This window comes from Esox lucius, chromosome 7, assembly GCF_011004845.1.
Source record: "Esox lucius isolate fEsoLuc1 chromosome 7, fEsoLuc1.pri, whole genome shotgun sequence".
NCBI lineage: Eukaryota > Metazoa > Chordata > Actinopteri > Esociformes > Esocidae > Esox > Esox lucius.
The window spans coordinates 16,342,122-16,363,065 of record NC_047575.1 but is presented as its reverse complement, the minus strand read 5'-3'; the positions used below and the strand labels follow the sequence as shown (position 1 = coordinate 16,363,065).

At 43.9% G+C, this 20,944-nt stretch overlaps 2 protein-coding genes across 12 annotated transcripts in view; one reads left to right on the top strand and one right to left on the bottom strand.

The window, feature by feature from the left end:
- Window positions 1-76: 76 nt before the first annotated feature.
- On the top strand, window positions 77-17,676 carry aatf (apoptosis antagonizing transcription factor). The gene is made up of 12 exons (XM_010870360.5): window positions 77-222; window positions 937-1,113; window positions 2,333-2,758; window positions 2,973-3,110; window positions 4,376-4,490; window positions 5,045-5,258; window positions 5,637-5,801; window positions 6,417-6,500; window positions 8,933-9,000; window positions 9,102-9,182; window positions 10,069-10,140; window positions 15,908-17,676. Exons 1-12 carry the CDS (start codon window positions 138-140, stop codon window positions 15,969-15,971), a joined length of 1,689 nt encoding a protein of 562 aa, XP_010868662.4. The 5' UTR covers window positions 77-137; the 3' UTR covers window positions 15,972-17,676.
- A 2,417-nt stretch (window positions 17,677-20,093) lies between these two features.
- The window catches only part of acaca (acetyl-CoA carboxylase alpha), a 41,040-nt gene continuing 40,189 nt past the window's right edge, over window positions 20,094-20,944 (bottom strand). For 10 of the 11 annotated variants that reach the window (XM_020048199.3, XM_010870361.5, XM_010870367.5 and 7 more), the window contains 2 exons: window positions 20,774-20,910; window positions 20,094-20,609 (listed from right to left, as the gene is read on the bottom strand). In XM_020048199.3, the coding sequence (XP_019903758.3) occupies window positions 20,480-20,609; window positions 20,774-20,910 (267 nt within the window). In that variant the 3' untranslated portion in view covers window positions 20,094-20,479. Of the gene's footprint in view, window positions 20,610-20,769; window positions 20,911-20,944 lie in introns of those variants that run through there. The other variant, XM_029121008.2, reaches the window with a different exon arrangement.

The following is a 20,944-nucleotide window of genomic DNA, read 5'->3' as shown; positions in this document are numbered from 1 at the left end:
CACACGCACACAAACTGTTAACTTCACTAGGGACATACAACGACGCACACTCCATACCACTCTATATTACGCTGATGGGGTTCTCTGATAGTCGCCTCTTGATGACGTAAGCGCAACATGTGTGAGTGCTAGGAACGATGGCTAGCAACATATCACAACAGCTCGAGGATTTATTAAATCCTTTGCCAAAGTTCACAGATCCAGAAGATGATCCGGATGAAGGTGTAGTACAGTGTTTATAATATTTTTTCGTACATCTTGCTTTCGACAGTTTCCTTTTCATGTAGCTATCAAAACGATTACACATGTCGGCTGACTGTATACGATTGAAACTAGTTAGCTACAGCAGGTTATACACTAAAAGCACCATGCACCTTTCCATAGCCTGTTCTGATACATATAATTAGCACAGTACTACTAAGTTAACAGTTCTGTCAACTTTCCAGACACTAGCCTTGTTTTCGTTGTAGGGTGTTCCAGCTAACTGAACACATTTGATGGGAGTCTTTGGGCAGTGTTAGTGCTAATAGTCTATCAATGATCATGCTACTTCTGTTACAGCTAAAATAGATTTACGTATCTTGAAAAATGCTTAGTTAGCTAACCTTTTGCGAGATGATGGATGTTACGAGTTTGTGAGTCTCTCTATCAGACTCCAGTCCTATATTCATTTTTATTGTTAACAGTTCCCTTTAATGCTGGGAATAACGTTATTCTGCAGTTCAAGATACAAATCAGCGTTTATATGACCTTATGTAGAAAGCCTTTTTCCTGATGTAATTATTCCACTTCTCTCGAAGAAGATAAGTCATCTGATTTTAGCGTGTCTATCATTCTGGCGTTGATGAGCTGCCAGCCACTTTGTATATTGAGTAGATATGATTATCAGCTCTTGTTTCTTGATTAATTCAATCTGACTGTTTGAGTTCTTTCCAGAGACGAAAGCCAAGGTGGTAGAGGCGTTTGATGAAGGTGATGATGAAGATGAGGTTGCCTTGAGTGGGCTGCGGAAGAAAGCTATAACTCTACTGGAAGAGACAGACAAACGGTATCTGGGGAAGGCAACGTCTCGTAAGGACCTGCTGAAGGAGACTGGGCTTTATGAGGGATCTGGTAAGTTAGACCATTAAAATAGAGTTAACATAAGCCTATATCCAGCATAATCAATGCAACTGGCTTAAAGGAAGAAGTATTGAACCTTTTAAGCAAGTTGAAAAACAGCTGAGGAATTGGCGTGACAAGGTTGGCTTGGTGAAATGATCGGGTAGTAACTTTTCTTTTACTTATTCTATCAAATGAATATTTGTTTTGTTACTGTTTTTTAACCAGGCATGCTGATTAAGAATCATTTCTTATTTTCAGCGACAATCTGGTGGGAGTGTTACGGGGAGGAGGAGCAATTAGGGTTAACTTGCTCAGGCACAGAACAACATAGCTTTCACCTTGGCTGTAGGGGGATTAGAACCGGGGACCTCACCACCCCATGAACCGCTAGGCCACCTTGTCACCCCATGATTGTGATGGCGGGAAGTAAGGATGTTTAAAAAAATTATTTCCCATTGACAAAGGCTTTTAAAAAATGTAATTTGTAGAATTCTGCCCTCTTGTGGTGCTAGAGGGGCTCCTTTACAATATGTGCCTGACCTCAAGTTTTTTTAAATGAATGTGCCTCATATCACATCCGTCCGTAGCTGGTGAATAAGAGACTAGGTGTAAGGGAGTCATGTGGGTTCCTTATTTGGAATTGCTCCTCTTTGTGATGTCATGTGTAGATGATTTATTAGAGTATGCATGTATCACAAAATAGCCCTACAAGTAGCCCATTTCTGTTTAGTCCTTCAAGTTGGCCTACAAGCAGCATGTTTTTTGGTTGTAAATGGAGAAATGGCTTGGTTGTTAGTCAAGCTAATCCTTGTTTATCCAAATATAATGCCTTGATTAAGGCAGAGATTTGCAAGTCAAACAGCCATGCAGCTAATCAATTGATACCTAGAAGGCAACTGATTATAGCATTAAGCCGATGTGTACAAGGCATGCTCAAGTATATTCAGGTGCTGAGTGGAAGGACATCTACTGTCTTATCTCACTGCGCTCATTAAAAAAGCTTAAGGTTATTAATGCACACATTTTTTTTCCTCTTCATCTATGAGCTTTTAGCAGGACGCAGCATTTAGGATCATTCAGATAGAGAGATGCCATGTAGAATAAACACACATCTCTATATACTAAGTAATGTTCTCTGCATTTCTGGTGTTGGTCTCTGCGATGCTTGAACATTTTGGAAATGAACCGGGACTTGGTGTTTTTATTCTATTTCAATGTGGCTTTTCAGGAGAGGATGATGACGACAAGGATTATGATGATGAAAATGAGGAGGAGGAGGAGGAGGATGGAGACGAAGAGGACGATATAGATGATGATGATGATGATGATGATGATGATGAAGACATTGGGAATGGCATTGCTAAAATGAAAACATTGGTATCCCAGCTGAAGGAGACTGGAATCACACTTCCCTCAGAGACAGACTTCCATAAGCTAACTGAGGGGATGGATGACCTTGGAGAGAGCCAAGAGGAGGAGGATGATGATGATGAAAGTGATGATGAGGATGGAAAGACAGAAGAAGATGAAGATGGGGAAAGTGAGGAGGAAGACATGGAGGAGGAAGCAGATGATGTTGGAGCTCTGTTAACATTCTCTAAAGACAAAGTAGATGAAGAGGTCGAGAAAGGGAAATCAGTGAAAAATCAGCTTGGTATGTATTTGGTATGTAGACTTATATTCTTCACTATGAAGATCAGCTTGGTATGTATTTGCTATGTAGACTTATATTCTTCACTATGAAGATCAGCTTGGTATGTATTTGCTATGTAGACTTATATTCTTCTCTATGAAGCTCTGACAAGCATGACCCAAATGAATCACGTTTCCTCAGTAGACAACTTTAATATTTCATTGAATCTCCACAGCTCTTTGGGACCAGCTGCTCGAGGGGCGAATTAAACTGCAGAAAGCTCTTCTGACAGCCAATAAGCTGCCACAACCACAGACCTTCCCAGAGTTTAAGAACAGGGGTGGAGCAGAGTTTGTTGGAGCGTTGAAGAACAGTGAGTGCTTTGTTTCTGCTTGTTTCTTTTTAAGCAAGGCATTTTACAGCTAAGAACAATATGACCTTCATTTAACTTCATTGATGAAAAGGAAATGTCAAAAAATTACACACGTAACAAATGTAAAGTTGTCAACCCAGTTAATGGCATGGTCATGATTCTGGTATGTTTGTGATGTTATGTACGGAATACAAAATGTTGTTTGCAATTATCATTTGTATAAAATAAGTTACTTTAAATGCAATAGCTTAATTTGAAACATGAATTTTTAATCTTATTGGACAGAGTTTGTGTTAGAATCTTAAGTGGACTTGGCTGTTCAAAAGAACATTTCTACAAGAAGATTGTCATAACAAAATAAAATGTCAGCTCTTTTGTTATAAGACATATCTTAATCCTTCTAGTTTCCACAGAGGAATCATGTGAAACGCGAGTTTGCCTTTCTCTCATTATTGTTTAAACCTGACCGATTTGGCCTGATTCTTCTAATACTATTTTTTGCTCAAGGCGGGGTGGTAGTCCACCTCCCTCATGAAAATCACTCACACAATTTTATAATCAATGCCCACAGTAATAGGATTCCTCTGGCCATGGGCAATTAATACAGTTTTTCCCTTTTTTCTCCCCGTGCTGATCTCAAAGCTACGAGACACTGGCTTTTCCTCATTTGCATATTTATTGCATTGGACTCAAATCTGGCGAGTGATTGATGTGGAGCCTGCCTCCTGAATTTTTAGCGACCCATTATTATGAAAAGGAGGGAGGGGGTTTCGGCGTGCCAGTGTACTTTTGATTAAAGTTGAAGAGGACGGAATCATAAGTGTTCCCCACCTCCTTTCTTTTCATACGCCCTGTGATTTAGAGGGCAAAGTCTTGAGAATTTGCGGCATGTTTTAATGGATGTTGACAAGATGTGGACTAACAAAAGCCGAAGCGGATCTGCTCCAAAAGATTTTAATCAGTCATGCTTGGGAAAGAACTTGCTGTACATTTGTTAAAAAAAAAGTTTTTGAGGCAGATTTTCTATTGCTATGTGGCATAATTTAAGTGTTTTGTTGAATATTTTGGGATTTTTTAAATCCCAAAATATTAAAAAATGTTTTGTTAAAAAACCCTAATCCATATTCCTTGACTAAGACCAATGTTCAGCAATGTTGAATTTAGACAACATAACGTTTGTAACCTATTTGTCCCTATCAGTACCCTCTAACCTTTTCTGGCATACTCCAACCTGACAGCGTGTTTTCTCTATGATGTTCTGTAAGGTCACAAAGCCCTAAAGGCTCTCCAGAGGTCTCTGTTGGAGCTGCAAGACCAGCTGCTCCATCAGAACCCAGACACCAGGCCCATTTCCCTGGGCAAAACCTGGGGAGCCCACAGGTCAGTCCACACTCCAGAACCACAGACGGCGCCTGTAGTGCTCTGCTACATGACACACTCCTGATGAACATGAGTAGGATGCAGGGTTCCTCTGTAATCTCCTTAGAACTGATTTAACAGCCAAATGCAGTGAAAAGGTTTCTCCTGTGTTTTGTATTATTTTATCAAACTGCTGACACAACATAGAAGGGATTGTTCTTTTGACCGGCATCTATCCGGTAAGTTGGCAAGGATGGATGTTTTGCTTGCCTGGTGATATTACTGGAAGCGTACAGTATGTAATTATATAGACCAGTAACAAAATAATGTCTAGTTTTCGGATTAAATAACCATCCCACTTCCCACTCAGTCGTCTCCCAGACAGGCCAGTAACATTTTTGTGTGATCATTTTTATTGGCTAAAAAGCTATATTTATTTTATAAAATTTTAATGGAAAAACGTTGACCAGAAAGTACCTTCATGTAACGAAAGTACCTTCATGAAGTTTATTTAAATCTCTTATGCACTGAGCTTTTTAAAGTGGCGCTAAGTTTTGTGGTTCTGCATTTACCAGTGAAGAGGACGAGGAGATTGACAGTGATGAGGAAGACGAAACGAAGGAAGCGACGGAACCGGCTGTGGAGGCGGGTCCTCCCAAACGGAAGCTGGAGATGGCCGAGTACCCGGACCTCATGGCCAAGCGCTTCGCCGCCTTCCAGCCGTATCGCGATGCCACACTGCAGAAATGGCACGACAAGACCAGGCTGACCATGGGGAAGAGTAGCAAGGTCAGGAGGCCTTTGATAACCCCCGACACGCACGCACGCACGCTCACACACTTCTGTACCAGTCGAGGACACGAGTGCACATTCGTAAGCCATACAGGGCTTAGCTCTCATCATATACATGGTTAGCACGTTTTCTTCGCCATCAGCATGCACTGTGCGTAGTGAGCATATCCTTTCCAAAAGCACCTTCTTCGTCCCAGCACTCAACTGTCAAATCTCCCTTAAACTAAGGGCTAACGTGCCAAGTAAAAACGGACTTGATACTGTAACATTTATCTTTATTGTTCTGAGTGTAAGGTATGTTTTTCACCGAACCTACGGCAACTGCCTGGTCTCGGCAGTGATGCTGTAACTTGACTGTTGTTTGTCTCTCCTCAGGGTTTTGGGGCATTTGACAGAAATGTCCTCACCCAGGTGGAACAGGTGCTGATGGACAAGGAGAGGCTTGTTAAACGCACGCAGACCAGACGCTCGGAGTTCAGAGTCCTGGGGAAGCCGGAGGCCGCAGCCCCGGTACCTGAGAGCACCACGGCAGAGGAACAGGTGAGACCGGAGGGAAAACGGTTTCTAGGTGAAGTCGCTAAGGCAAGCTCATGGCCTCCTTTTGACTGGAGCCGAATCTTGACCATACTAGCGGGAAACTCCCATCGTCCTAAAGTTAACCGTACACAAAGATTAATAGTTAGTTGCAGCTCTGGTCGGTGGGGGCCGTCTCCATGATGCCCCTTCTCAGATTCCGTCCAGCTTGTTGTATTAGAGAGCATTAAGCTCTTTCGGCGTTAGCTGAGTGAGATACATTTAGCTCTGTATCTTAATTGAATCTAGGCAGCGACCGTAGTATCTGAACTATATTAACCTGAAATGTAGGCAGTGTCGCAGTCCAAAATGATTCAAAGCAGGCAGCATTTGCAGGTTGGTTAATACATTAGGGGAGCGCGGAGAGAGGGGTTGTTTCAGCGGTTTTAGATTAGGGCCTGGTGAGGCTCAGCCATCCTTCTCCCTCCTTCAGAGGTGTCACTTTATCTGGAGAGCAGACGGTTTATCTGGGCTGTTACATCTGGGGTTTATGGCTTCACCTCCTCCGCCACTGCATGACAGAGCCTTCTGTATCCCCCCCGCACCCCCCCTCCTCCTCCTCTTCCTCTTTCTCTCTCTCAGGGGACGGAGCAGCTGCTGAAAGCCAACAGTCATCTGAAAGACCTGGACGAGGAGATCTTCGACGACGACGATTTCTATCATCAGGTAAATACCGTCCGACCGCGTGCGACGCGCCCTCCTGCACTCTGTCGACGGGCTTCCGGGTGGAGGTGGTCTGAGAATAATGATCGAGGGTGGAGCTGATACCTTTTGGTCTTTCTGAGGGATCCACACCGGGTTGCCATGGGACCCGGCCGCTGTACACCGAGCTAAAGGATGGCACGACGTCCGTGTGGTGCCAAGCGCCAGGACTGCCCTTGTTATTCTTGTTCGTCCTTCAGGGGACAGTCCTGTCCTCCCCGGCGGCCCGGTCTGAAGGCTCAGAGCCCTTCCCTGAGGGACTTGGTCCTCCACGGTCCAGTGGAGCTGCTGTATTCCATGCATTTTAATGTGGCTCACCCCTCACAGCGGGCCATGGCTGGACTGATGTTTGCATTCGCCAAAACATTTTTAGTCAGCAACTATGCATGCCATAAATCACTGGTGTGCTTGTGCGTGTGTGTGTGCTTGTGCATGTGTGTGTGCTTGTGCATGTGTGTGTGCTTGTGCATGTGTGTGTGCTTGTGTGTGTGTGTGTGTGTGTGTGTGTGCGTGTGTGTGTGCTTGTGTGTCTGCGCCTAATGCTGACTCCCACAAGCAGCTCTCTCTCCACACCACTCTGTACAACTGAGAGGTGGAGTCATTAACCATGTCTGTGAACAGAGCAATCACTCACACACTGGATTAGAGTCATTATCTAGCACCAATGGAGTTTAACAGTTACATTCGCTAAGGAACTGTAAGATATGCAGATTCCTAACCTGCGTCCTGACCAATGACGAGGAAACAAGATGGAGGAGGAGGGGATTCATTGCTTTTCACTGTGTAGCCAAATCCGTCTGTCTGGATGACTTCGGTCGATGTCGCTGGAGTTGGAAAATGTTTGATAGCAGTGCTGCAATGGTAGCTTTCAGGGTAATCACCCTTGTTTCACACCTATATCCCATTCACAGTTGCCTTGCGTGAGGCTTCTTGATGGGGACAGTATGCAGGTCTGTCGCAGTCCCTTGACCCCAGTATAACTACTAAATGCTGAGTGACAAGCAGAGACCTCCTATCCCATTTTTCCAATCTTAGGTTGGATTGTTAATCAGCAGTGAACGGTTCTACCAACGTTCCGGTTTTAAGGTGGACACAACCACTGGCACACTGTAAATAGTTCACACACGCATATAGAAATTCTACACCCGCTTCAAGTCAAGCCACACGTTCTCGTTTGGATTCAGGTTGGTGCTCTGACTGGGCAACTCAAGGGCATTAACCGTTTTATTCCTTAACCACTCCACTGACGTTTTGGCCGTGCTTTAGGTCGTCATGCTGAAATGTAAACTACCTTCCCAGTTTCAGCTCCCTTTCTGAGACAGTAGAATTTCCCAGTTTCCAGGGACGCCCTGATCTAAGCTGGGGTCTTCATGCTGTTCCTAGGGACATTCAAGGTCTTTTAGATTTTTCATTACCAACTCCTGATCTGTCTCCTTTTGCTTCAACTTTGTTTCTTAGTTCTTTTATGCCGTGCGTTTGCAAATCTTTACCCAACTTAGGGAACCTACAGAAATGTCTGAATTCTTGCTAAAATCACATGACTTGCTGTGAAGGACAGTTGACTATTTCAAAGGGGTGGTGACTCATCCAATTATGATATTTCAGATTTGTGTTTTCTTATTTCTGAATTTAATTTCACAAAAACCCAAAAATCCCCATAGAAGTTTAGAGTAATGTAGATCGTGAACAAAAAATATAATTTAAATGTCTGAGGGAACATGGGGGGGGACGGGACACTAAATGGGTGTATACTTTCTGTAAGTACCATAATATAATCTGTGGCTTGTTAGTATGTGGGAGCTCCTCATAATGCCCATACTCTGTATATATTCCCCCCAGCCCAGAGCCTGGAAGCTGGCCATACGTGGTGTGGTGGGGGGGGGGTAGAGCTATGTGGACTGCCAGCTTTACTGAGACTGAGAGAACCCTGGAGAGGAGAGGTTAATTGGGGACATTACTGAAGATTCTCCTCTGCCTGATGGAAGTCAGTGGGAAAGGCTGCATGGTGGCCGATTAAAACAGAATGGCTCAGTCAGTCAAGACAAGTCATTACTGTCTCTGGTTGGAACTCAAAGCAACAGTGGGAGTTATCGAAACCCCTGGCTGTGCTGTGGGACTGACCTCCTCACTGCAGCTCATTCAGACGTTGCACCGTGGCGGGGAGGGTTGGGTCCGAGCGTGGTGCTGCTCCACTAGCTGAGGCGGACCCCAGGAGTGGGTCATTGTAGCGGGTCCTGGGTCCTGGGGTTGGCACTGACGAAGAGGTCTGCACTAAGTGAATGGTATTGAGAGAGGATGGAGGGAGAGTTCAGGTGATAAAGATGTTCACACACACATACTATATGAAATAATCTTCTCTTTTTTTGCTCTTTTTCCTTCCCCATTGTTCATCTCAGCTTCTGCGAGAGCTTATCGAACGCAAGACGATTGCTGCAGACCCCAACGATCAAGTGGCTATGGGCAGGTGCGTGCGTGCGTGCATGCGTGTGTGTGTGAAGTTTGGCCACTGGCTGCTATCGGATTGTATGTGATTTGACTCCATGTACGTTCCTGTTACTTTTCCAGACAATGGCTGGCCATTCAGAAGCTCCGCAGTAAGATCAAGAAGAGAGTGGACACTAAGGCCAGCAAAGGCCGCAAAGTCAGGTGAGTGGAGGCAATGGGACGTTCACGCTGAGGAGATTACCAGTTCACTGGTTCACATATCTCTCCCCACATTGTAACTCCCAGTCATTCAGGGCCATTGTCTCCCTGTGCGTTTTGTCTCGTTTATGTATTAAGTCTGTTTTAGCATTCACCACACAACAAGCCCTTTATTTCTCCGCCTAGGGAGGCTCCAATGACAGCATTCATTCCCAGCGGTTCATTTTATGAAAATAGGCCTCACTTCCTCTGATGCAGGGTTCTGCGCTGCTTTATCTGTAGTCCTTTCTGCCATTTCAATTATCTTTTATAGAAAATGTTCCCCATTGTTGTTAATGTCGATTACATTTCCATGTGCTCTGATTAAATATTTGAGAATTCAAATTGATAATTTCTATTTATACATATACAACTATTTGCCAGTGGAAACATTGCAATTACAGTGTTTTTTTCTCCATTTATTCCAAGTGGAAAGGTCATCCTTTTTTTGTGGATCTGGGTGGGGGCTATTGTATTTCAGCCTGTTTATCTTCTATAGACAGACGCAGTACAAACTAATGGGCTCAAACACTAACTCACATTTATTAATGGACCAACCACATTTAAATGTACAATATCCAGTGATTTGCAAAAATATTTGGACAGTGACACATTTATTGTTTGAAATAGTGAGGTTGAAGTGCAGGCTGTGCAGAACCTTTATACATAGCCCCTAATTTAAGTTACTAGAGTGTCTATATCGCCCTGTATTCCTCCTCACAGTATATCAACGTCAACATTATTAGCTCTTGTCTTTTCATGCTTATTTCAGGATCACCTGTAATGATGGTTGTATCCACGGAAACGTAGTGGTGCCCAGAAACATGTTCTTACACTTTGCTCTCTGTAGGTTCCACGTCCACAGTAAGCTGGTGAATTTCATGGCCCCCATCGACCACAGCTCCATGAATGATGATGCACGGTCAGTAGCATTTGTTGAAGCATTCCAGGAGGAAAGGCTATGCACTTTACCACTGACATGCCTGTATTGACCTGTTGTTCACCTCAATCACCGTCCCCTCCTCCTCTCCCCCACCTCCTCTCCTCCTCTCCCCCACCCCTCCTCCTCTCCTCCTCTGTCTTGCGGGCGGTTTGTCACACAGCTCAGTGTTCCGTTGTCCTGTCACGGCCATACATCTGACTCTCGCTGTAATCTCCGACACCTGAAACTACGGTCTCAGAAATCCATGTGTCCTGCTTTGATCTGCTGCGCACAAACATGCACACGCTATACTTGTGAGGACTTTTGGGGATCACTGATGTCCATTTACATTTCTATCTTTTCCAATAGCTAAACCTAACTCTTATAAACCCAAACCTCATCTTAACACCAAGCCTAAAAAGCAATTTGTGTAAGGACTGGCAAAATATCTTCACTAGTCATGATTTTCCATGGGTTAATATGCTTGTGAAGACATCTGGACCTGACAAGTGTAGTGGCGCACACACACACACACACACTTTTTTTTTAATCCACATTCCCCTTTAGTGTTTTTGTCTGTAGTTGTCAGTGTTTTGTGAGATTAGGTTTTTAAATGATTCCGTTTTATCAGTTGTAATGTATCAACTGCTGATATTCATATTATATAAAAGAGTTTACCATCCAAAAACAGGTATGATCTTATTATGGGCTTTTTAGAAATTGAAATGCTTGCAAAAGTTCATTTTCAGTGGATCTCGTGTAATTTAGGGCATCAACATTTCCGAATAATGGAATACATGGTACCTATACGGTGAATCACTGTTGATCTCCATCAAATTCATACATTTACATTTTCTATTCTTTTTTAAAATAGCTTTATATTTCGTTTTACTGACCTGGAGGACACATCTTATTCAGGGAAAATCTCAGTGGACCTGTGTCAAATTCCTTTTATTTTTTCTCATTCTTTGTTTTTATGGGGAGATTCAACTCATCAAATCTTGGTTATAAGTGTCTCTGTTCATCTTAACGGCAAACAGTGGTGTGTTCTAAAGTCTGGGGCGATTGTGCATTTTGTTTAAACTCAATTTCTTTTAGAACAACAAATGTATTTTGAAAAGTAGTCGTTTTTGAGTTATGTCAATTACTATTATCCCGTTCTGTAATGCTGCATTCAGCCCATTCGTGTGGTCACTGCTATAAACTCCTCAGAAAGGATATTTGCTAGATACATTGGCTTTCTTATGATGGCATTTGAGAAAGGCAGCCTGGCCTAAAGGAATCTTGTGCACACAGGCCACTGCAGGCCACATAACATAAAGGAGATGTTGAATGCTACTATGACTGTGTTGATGATTGTCATAATAACAGTTTTTAACTCACCACCAGTGCAAAGCAAGGCAGAAAAGCTGACAGACGGGCTTGTCCCTTTCAGCAGCTCTGATTGGCTGTAAGTTGTTCAGAGTGTGTTATGGGTAATATTGATTAACATCATATAATGAGCGGGACTACAAGAAAAAAAGATTCTCCCATTGGAGAATACTATAAGGCGGAACCTTTTGGCCCGGAATGTCCTTTTGTTGATTTTCCAAATTAATGTCAAGATCATAGGACCACTACAAATGGATGGATGGCCAAGACGAGGCCCGCGTGCCGCCAGTTGAATAGCCCCGCTACAGTTAGGGCAGGCCCTGTGTTGTTGTGGTAACCATGAGATGACAGGCATTCTAAACACTGTAATGACTGCACAATGGCCTGACCTTCCCCAGCCTTGCTGCGTGTACGCCCCACCTCATTTCCATAGCAATCAGTGGCCTACAGTAATAATGGTGATGTATGGCCATTGCATCAGGCTGGCCGCTGACCTTTCGCAGAGAGCCACAGTGGGTGACCTTTGGGAATAAATGCCCCAGCACAGCCCGCGCACCCCCTCCCAGCCTCTAAACCTCAGCTCCGCTCCTTGGCCTCCCCGCTCTCCCCACCGTGGATTCTCGACGCCGCGCTGGCATCACAGACGCAGCCTGCTACGCTCCACTGGCTCCATGAATGTTGATGTGGTGTGTGTGTGGGTGGGGGGGGCGGGGCAGTGGCACCGAGGGGGCCCATACATGCGCGCACACATGCAAGTATCATGCATACATTACATGCATATTGCACACGTGTGTGCATTTAAGTCCTCTAGAAGATATTTAGACATTCATCATGGCACATTTCATCGTGGGCATGTGACATATGGGATATGCAGTTTGAGGAAGGCTTCATCTCCCCTGTTCCTCATCACTTGTTTTCTCACTATGACACACACACAGCCAGCCAGACACACTTAGAGACACACAGCCAGCCAGACACTGAGAGAAGGGGGTCTTGACTGGGATCAGGGAGGAAGACTGCGATCAGGGAGGAAGCTTATAGCCTATAGCTTTGCTAATTCCTTTCTTCTTTTTAAACGTGTGTTTAAAGTTAAATTTTTTACACGAAATGTTTCTTTTCACTTGTTTCACATGTTTTCAGTGCCAGCAAAGCCCTTTAATCAATAGAGAAAGATGGAGACACCCGTCAGTTAGTCTTAAATCAGAAGAGCCCCTTCTACTCCCCCGTCATCCCAGTGCTGCTCCGTATTCCCCAGCCGATGTTTACTGAGCTCATGCAGAATGAAAATGTATGCATTATGTGGTGATGATCAGGGTGCATTGTAATCCTTGACCCTGGTGGCGCATTTCAAATGGGGATTGGGGATTAAGCCTCTCCCGTGGCTGCCTGACAGGCTGGCTGGCTCCCTGCCCCCTGAGAGCAACACATTGCCTCTGTTTAACTCAACACATTAAACAAACAGGGGCTGGTTGGGCTGTAGTGGACACACATACTATGTAGTACTTGAATCTATATGGTGACGAGCAGTGCGCTGTGGGATTGCTGGCTGTCCTATTCTTTGTAATGACATCCTGACTGTCTACAGGTCCTTTGCTCTGTCCTGGGGAAGTGGCCCCAGAAGCATCCTGGCAACAGTCAGATCAGCACTTAACTCTAATAAACTAAAGACAATCAACTGCCACATGTCACTTGGGGTGACATCACATGCCGCCATCTAGTGTCTGTTTCAAATGCGCACAGACACATGAGCTTGTAGTTTTTGCGTGTACAGTGGCTCTCAAACGTACCCCCCTCCCCCCCAATGGGCCTTTCTACATTTTATCGTCTTATAATTGGAGATTGTTTTTGCCAGTGATTAACACGGTCCAAAATGTAAAAGTGACCAATACAATTTTTCTAAATTCTTTACAAATACAAGACCGAACAAAATTGATTGCATAAGAATTCACCCTTTTTAGTCAATATTTTGTTGAGGCACTTTTGATAGTCATGATTCTATTGGATAAGTCTGGACTCCTGCAAATGTTGCCCATTATTTTATGCTAATTTCTCAACCACCATCAGGTTGGATGGGGGCCTTTGGTCTCTTTCCTCATATTGGACTGAGGTCTGGGCTATGACATGGTTGTTAGGACATTGACCTTCTTGTTTTAAAGTCACAAGAGGCTTGTGCTGAACATAGTGCGATGAGACAAAAATCGCCCTATGTGCATTTGGTCAGACGTGCAAAAGAACAAATCAAGGCTGTGTGTGGGAGCAGAGCGTCTGTGACTGAGATATTAGACTGACTGAAATGACTGAGCTGGTCAGGGAATGAGCGGTGGAGAGGAGTCTTCAGGAAGGCTGTCCTGGTCCACCCAGAGTGATGGAGAGCAGCTGGGGCCTGGGGCTGTGGGTTAGTGTGCTCTTTGTCATGGTCTGGACAGAGTGACAGACACTTGTGTTCAGGCTGTAATCGGACTGTTTCTCATCTCCTCTGAACTGTTGAATGTGTCCCCCTAATTTGAATTCTGCAACTGGGTCACTGGCATTGTCTGTCAAGTGCCAGCAAATCATTGAGACTTACAGTCTCTCACAAAAGTGAGTACACCCCTCACATTTTTGAAAATGTTTGATTATATCTTTTCATGTGACAATACTGAAGAAATGACACTTTGCTACAATGTAAAGTAGTGAGTGTACAGCTTGTATAACAGTATACATTTGATGTCCCCTCAAAATAACATAAAACACAGCCATTAATGTCTAAACTGCTGGCAACAAAAGTGAGTACACCCCGAAGTGAAAATATCCAAATTGGGCCCAAAGTGTCAATATTTTGGGTGGCCACAATTATTTTTCAGCACTGCCATCTTGGGCATGGAGTTCACCAGAGCTTCACAGGTTGCCACTGGAGTCCTCTTCCACTCCTTCATGACGACATCAAGGAGCTGGTGGATGTTAGAGACCTTGCGCTCCTCCACCTTCTGTTTGAGGATGCCCCACAGATGCTCAATAGGGTTTAGGTCTGGAGACATGCTTGGCCAGTCCATCACCTTTACCCTCAGCTTCTTTATCAAGGCAGTGATTGTCTTGGAGGTGTGTTTGGGGTTGTTATCATGTTGGAATACTGCCCTGCGGTCAAGTCTCCGAAAGGGTGGGGATCATGCTCTGCTTCAGTATGTCACAGTACATGTTGGCATTCATGGTTCCCTCAATGAACTGTAGATCCCCAGTGTCGGCAGCGCTCATGCAGCCCCAGACCATGACACTCCCACCACCATGCTTGACTGTAGGCAAGACGCACTTGTCTTTGTACTCCTCACCTGGTTGCCACCACACATGCTTGACACCATCTGAACCAAATACGTTTATCTTGGTCTCATCAGACCACAGGACATGGTTCCAGTAATCCATGTCCTTAGTCTTCTTGTCTTCAGCAAACTGTTTGCGGGCTTTCTTGTGCATCATCTTTAGAAGAGGTTTCCTTCTGGGACGACAGCCATGCAGACCAATTTGATGCAGTGTGTGGCGTATGGTCTGAGCACTGACAGGCTGACCCCCCACCCCTTCAACCTCTGCAGCAATGCTGGCAGCACTCATACGTCTATTTCCCAAAGACAACCTCTGGATATGACGCTGAGCATGTGCATTCAACTTCTTTGGTTGACCATGGCGAGGCCTGTTCTGAGTGGAACCTGTCCTGTTAAACCGCTGTATGGTCTTGGCCACCGTGCTGCAACTCTGTTTCAGGGTCTTGGCAATCTTCTTATTGCCTAGGCCATCTTTATTTAGAGCAACAATTCTTTTTTTCAGATCCTCAGAGAGTTCTTTGTCATGAGGTGCCATGTTGAACATCCAGTGACGAGTATGAGGGAGTGTGAAAGCGATAACACCACATTTAACACACCTGCTCCCAATTCACACCTGAGACCTTGTACCACTAACGAGTCACAGGGAAAATGGCTAATTGGGCCCAATTTGGACATTTTCACTTAGGGGTGTACTCACTTTTGTTGCCAGCGGTTTAGACATTAATGGCTGTGTGTTGTGTTATTTTGAGGGGACAGCAAATGTACACTTATACAAGCTGTACATTCACTACTTTACATTGTAGCAATGTGTCATTTCTTCAGTGTTGTCACATGAAGAAATAATATCAAATATTTGCAAAAATATTGAGGGGTTTACTCACTTTTGTGAGATACTATATGAATGTGGAATTATTCAAGCTCCTGATGCATGATTGAGAACTCTCCTTCCTTTCTATCCCCCACATTTCCTCTTTGTCACATTCATATTAACTCCGCTGGCAACACACAAGTTGGATTTTAAAACTCTGCTGTGATTCTTGTTCTTGTTAGAATTTTTTTAATGTTTAACTTATTTTTTCCCTCACATTTTCTCGTTGGTGTAGAACTGAGTTGTATCGCTCACTTTTCGGGAAGACTTCCTTTGCTGAAGGTGCGGTGCGGGAGTGATGTGCCATGAGCTAGCAGGAGAGATGGACAACCCAGCCGAACAGTTGGCAGAACTGACAGAACCCAGCAAAACGGATGTCAGAACCAAGGAAATGAACACGCATTCACCTGTTCTTCAGGTTATAGCCTGCTGCTCTCTTAAAGCATGTGGACAATACCAGTCTAAAGGTTGGTTCAGCCTAGACTGGACCTGACTAGTTGTGTCTCTGATTCAAGAGACACTTTTTCATTTCATTGATGTTTTAGATAGAAATGTTTGACAGTATCGAAATCCTTTCTGCCAAATTGTTTCTGTTATTCCCTCTAGTCACTTTTTGTATTTTTGGCGATTTAAATGCATTTTATTACAGTGGAATTTATTTTAACCTTTTTAATGAAAAAATAAATACACTAACAAGCAGCCATGCCAACCCTCACATAAAGCAATTTCTCATAACTTTTTCCAAACAATCCTGTTCTCTCCGCTCCAGTAGGGGTAGAGAAGGGCCTGATGCTGCAGTTTGTCAGTGATTAGCGCTGGAATTAGCCAGCCTAGCGTGCCTCCACAAATGAGCAAAGCCCTCTGGGAGACCGGAGAGACCAGGCAAGGCGCATTTCCAATTATACCACCAAATGAGTCATTTTCTTATTGGGCCTTCCATAATTGTGATGGGTATTGGGTGCATGCAACTCAATTTGTCTTACATATTTGTTGGTAGGACGGTAATAGAGTTGACGGAGCCAAGGGGATGATATGAAAGTGAGAGACAGGGAGGAAAAAACAAGGGACGAGTTGGATCCCTCACTCTATTTGTTTGATCCGTTTCATCCTTTATAAGACTGTTGAAGTTTAAAAGCCTGAGAAAAGGATGCCATTTTGATAATCTTTGCGTTGAGCATGATATATCATTTCAGAGTAATCACAAGATGCTTTATCCCAATGTACAGTAGTCTGTCACATTGCATTTTGTAGAATTATTTAGGAATGTGATGGTGTTGCTTTTTTATACCATGGTAATAACATTTAGGAAAGGGCTGATAGTCATCTCCAAAATGTTTGGCACTTTTGATGAGCAAAAAAAGCTGTATAAAACTAACAACACAGGTAATGTGCTACAGTCATGAAAACGATTGAAACCCTTGGAAAAAAAAGTAAACAGTGCAGGTAATGAGTGAAATTGTACAATATATTCCTCATTTTTGGAAAATGACTATTGATTGAAGGGAATCAACACATTTCTCAACATCTCATTTGTCAAACCTTTTGGTAACTTTGTTAACAGTACTTCATGCACCCTTCCCTCGCAAGGGTAACAACACTAAGACTTGTCCTATACAGTCTTGGAAACCACATGGAAGGGCTCTTAAACCAGAGTTTCTGAAACCCAGGTCTGCACCCAGACTCCGGTCCATGGAGGAATGGCTGCCAGTCCGAAGCATATCCCTCATGAAAAAGTCCTACCGAGTTCATGCCTTCATAAAACCATATGTATGCAATTAACTATTTATATCGGCTATTTAGTGGTTGGCATACACAGGGCTCTCTTAGTTCTTACAAATTTGACTATTACTAATTATTAAAATGATTTCAGTCATGGATGCATTTCAATCATTACAAACTACATGCCTAAATGGATTTTCCCCAAATGTTTCCTGAAATTGATGTATTTTTTTTTTTTTAACAATTGAATATGCTTGGGTAGTAGAAATTATTCGCATTGTAATAAAGATGTTTTAATAAAAATAAAAAAAAATTGTCAATATTTTTTTTATGCAAGCCACCCGAGACAAAAGCCATGCTTGGCCAGTCCTTGGCACAAAAACCGTTTACGAATGGCTGTCTAAGACCATTCTTCCCTATTGAATTGTTTCAGATCCATGAGATCTTTTGGTTCAAACCACATACTTTCAATGAGATTCAAGTCCAGAGACCATGAGCCATTGCAAAATGTTACTTCTGTTGTCAGTTAATGTTGGTAGATTTCAATGTGTTTTGCTGGATGAACCACTTGCTGACGTTTTAGCCTCACTATGTGCAATCAGCCCTCCTGGTGTGCCTGTGACCGTAGGGCAAAATCTAGGCAAATTTGTTACTTTTTTGGCATGTTTGCAAGTCTTCTAGGCAAGCTATTGGCATTGAGTTGTCATTTGATTGAAGTTGTGTAACTTCTCAAATCTTTGCCTCCCAAACCACATTCCTCACTGTGTGTTGGGGACACTCATGTCCTCTACTAGGCATGTTTACCACTTCAGTATATTTAATGTTTTATTTATACTGCCTTTCTGGGTGTCTTTATCAAGGGTGCCCATCTTGGTGAGTATTAAAGCTGTTTAATAGAGCTGTAGGGTTTCCCCAGATGAGCCAACCACACTCTGGCTTGAGCCTCATATTAATGAATCAGACTGACAAGAGGTGAATTAAGTTGACTTTATTCAATTTGAACAGAGGTAATTTGGGTTCACTACCGTAAACACGTTTACCTTCATTCAGACTAATGGCCAATCACCTTCTTAGTAACAGGAACACTACCAGCAACAATGGACACAATTTGTACTTAGGACTAGCACTGTGCATGAACTCATCCCATATTGCAAATCCTTGCCTGTCAGATAAGATTTTTTTTAATGTTGAGCTTACATTGAATCAAGTATTACGTAAACGTCTGAGGCTTTCCAGTAGCCGTCGGCCACAATCACTTTGCCACAAGGAGACTTGTCTGCCCGTTCCTTAATGAGCGGACCAAAGTTTACACAAAACTCTCATTTTCTCAGAGGCAAATCATTGAAAGGAATCATGTTCCATGTGAAAATGTCACCAATTAAAGGTAATGTCCATATAATAAACTCAAAATGACATTTTAAAAGCACACCCATAATACTGAATGTATAACACCAGTGTACATACCTACTAGTAGTTCTCAACATGATTGCCATTTAATAAATTAGTCACCTAAAATGGTTTACAGAATTTCCTTTAAAAAAAAAAAAAAAGAGAAAAGAATACCTTTAAAACATGCGTTCAGTTGGAATGTGGGATAAATGCATTCTGCACATTACCTTGGAGATAACGATGTACTGAGGAGGCAGAGACAATCTCTAGCGGTCCCACTTATACCACAGTTGCCGAAAAACTACATTATATGAGAAACACCGTAATTAGCTAAATGGATTACGTTGGAGGCCAGACAAGCAACAGAACACTTGGAACAAAAGACAAAATGAAAATAATAGTGATTGGGTTGGTGTCCTATTAAACTAATGACCAGATTTTGTGGAAAAATGAAGGGATACATTTACATATCAAAATGTAAATATAATTGAAAATGTGTTATTTTTACCAGAAAATGTGTGCCTTTATTATTGTTTTGTCGGCAACTGTAGTACGTGATGAACATCTCCATTTTATACTACGGGGGAAAAAACAACTCTTGGACTCCGAACGTTCCGTCCATTCTTTTTAAAGCAATGTACCTCGCGTCAGAGTTTACCAATTAAATAGCTGCAGAGAATACATCAGATGGTAGAAAAGCCGGACAGTGTTTCATTCAACCCTGCCTTAGCTATTTTTTACGTGTAAATGCGTACTGTGCACAAAAAAAAGTTAAAGGTTTTCATACAGTACAGCCACAGCGTGGACACCGCAAAGCAGGTTTGATTGAATTGGGCCCCTTGATTCTCTGCCATTATGACACCAACTACCACTAGTGTTTGCTTACGTGTCAGTATGTTAGTGTAATACAGAGCAGGCTGTGCTAAGCTAAAGCCTAATGGAAGTTATGGAACAAGAAGGTGCATTCAGAGCAGCGCGGCAGCTGCCGTTGTGTGCGCGCCTGTCTGCCCGCCCTTTCCTCACCCCTGCGTCGGTGTAGTGTGGTTGGGTCTGAATGGGACCCTCTTCCTGCTGGGCTGTTCTCTCCAACCCGCCAGGCCCAGGTCACAGCAGCCCACCCTCCCCACCCCCTGCTAGCGCCCCACTCCACTCCCTATACAGGCTTTTTTCAGCAATTAAGTGCTTCTTCTTAGGTGTGCGAACCCCCCCCCCCCCCCACCCCACCCTTGTGAACCCTCCCAGCAATCTGCTGCAATTTCACCGTCAAGATTGCAGACAAAAGAGAAAAAAAGAAAACTCCAAAAGCCATTGAGTGATTTTCCTGTCAAACGGGACAGAGGCTCTTTATGGTGAACGGATGAAGAGCTGCTTCCACTTTGGCCTTCGGTGGAGTCCCTAAGCTGGCCCTCACGTCGGTTATACAAGCCTATCGTTTCTGGTCATTGGATAATTATTTGCACATACATGTATAGATATCACGGCTAACACACTTTCAGACACGTACATGTGCAACACCCTGGACGCCCGTCCAATATGCGTCTCAGCTCTCGGCCTCCGGAATGACGGTCATGGGTGTAATCAGTAACAGCCCAGCCTCCGCGGGAGGCCATGTTGGCTCCACCAGCCCCGGGTTTCCAGCAGCATACCTCAGCGGGGGCAGCACCCGGGAGGCAGTGGAGCCAGGCTGGGGAGGGGCTCTCTAGGGGGCAGCCGGGGCGGCATCCATGGTGGACAGGATGCGGACCACTTCAGCGCGCTGCGTCTGGGATATGTGCTGTGTCATGTGCACGATGGAATCCATGGCGATCTCCGGGTTGGCTTGGACCAGGCTGAGAGGACAGACAGAGATTAACAAGGCATCGTTTAAATGAACACCGTGTGAAACCTGGCGATGCCGCGACGGCCCTGACGACAGGACATGTCCCATCGGATGAAAAGGGACGCTCTTATAGAGGCCATTTGAAAGGCTGCTTGTTTCCCGTGTTGAGCTCACCTGCGTATCTGCTTGAGGATGTGGTCCCTGCGGATGTACTTTATATTCTCGTCCACCACGGACCTGGCCCCCTCCTCCTCCTTCAGCTGCTTCTCCAGCCATTCCACCACCTCCTCATTACTGTCCCACAGATACGCCTAAACACACACACAGACAAACAAAAGAACATTA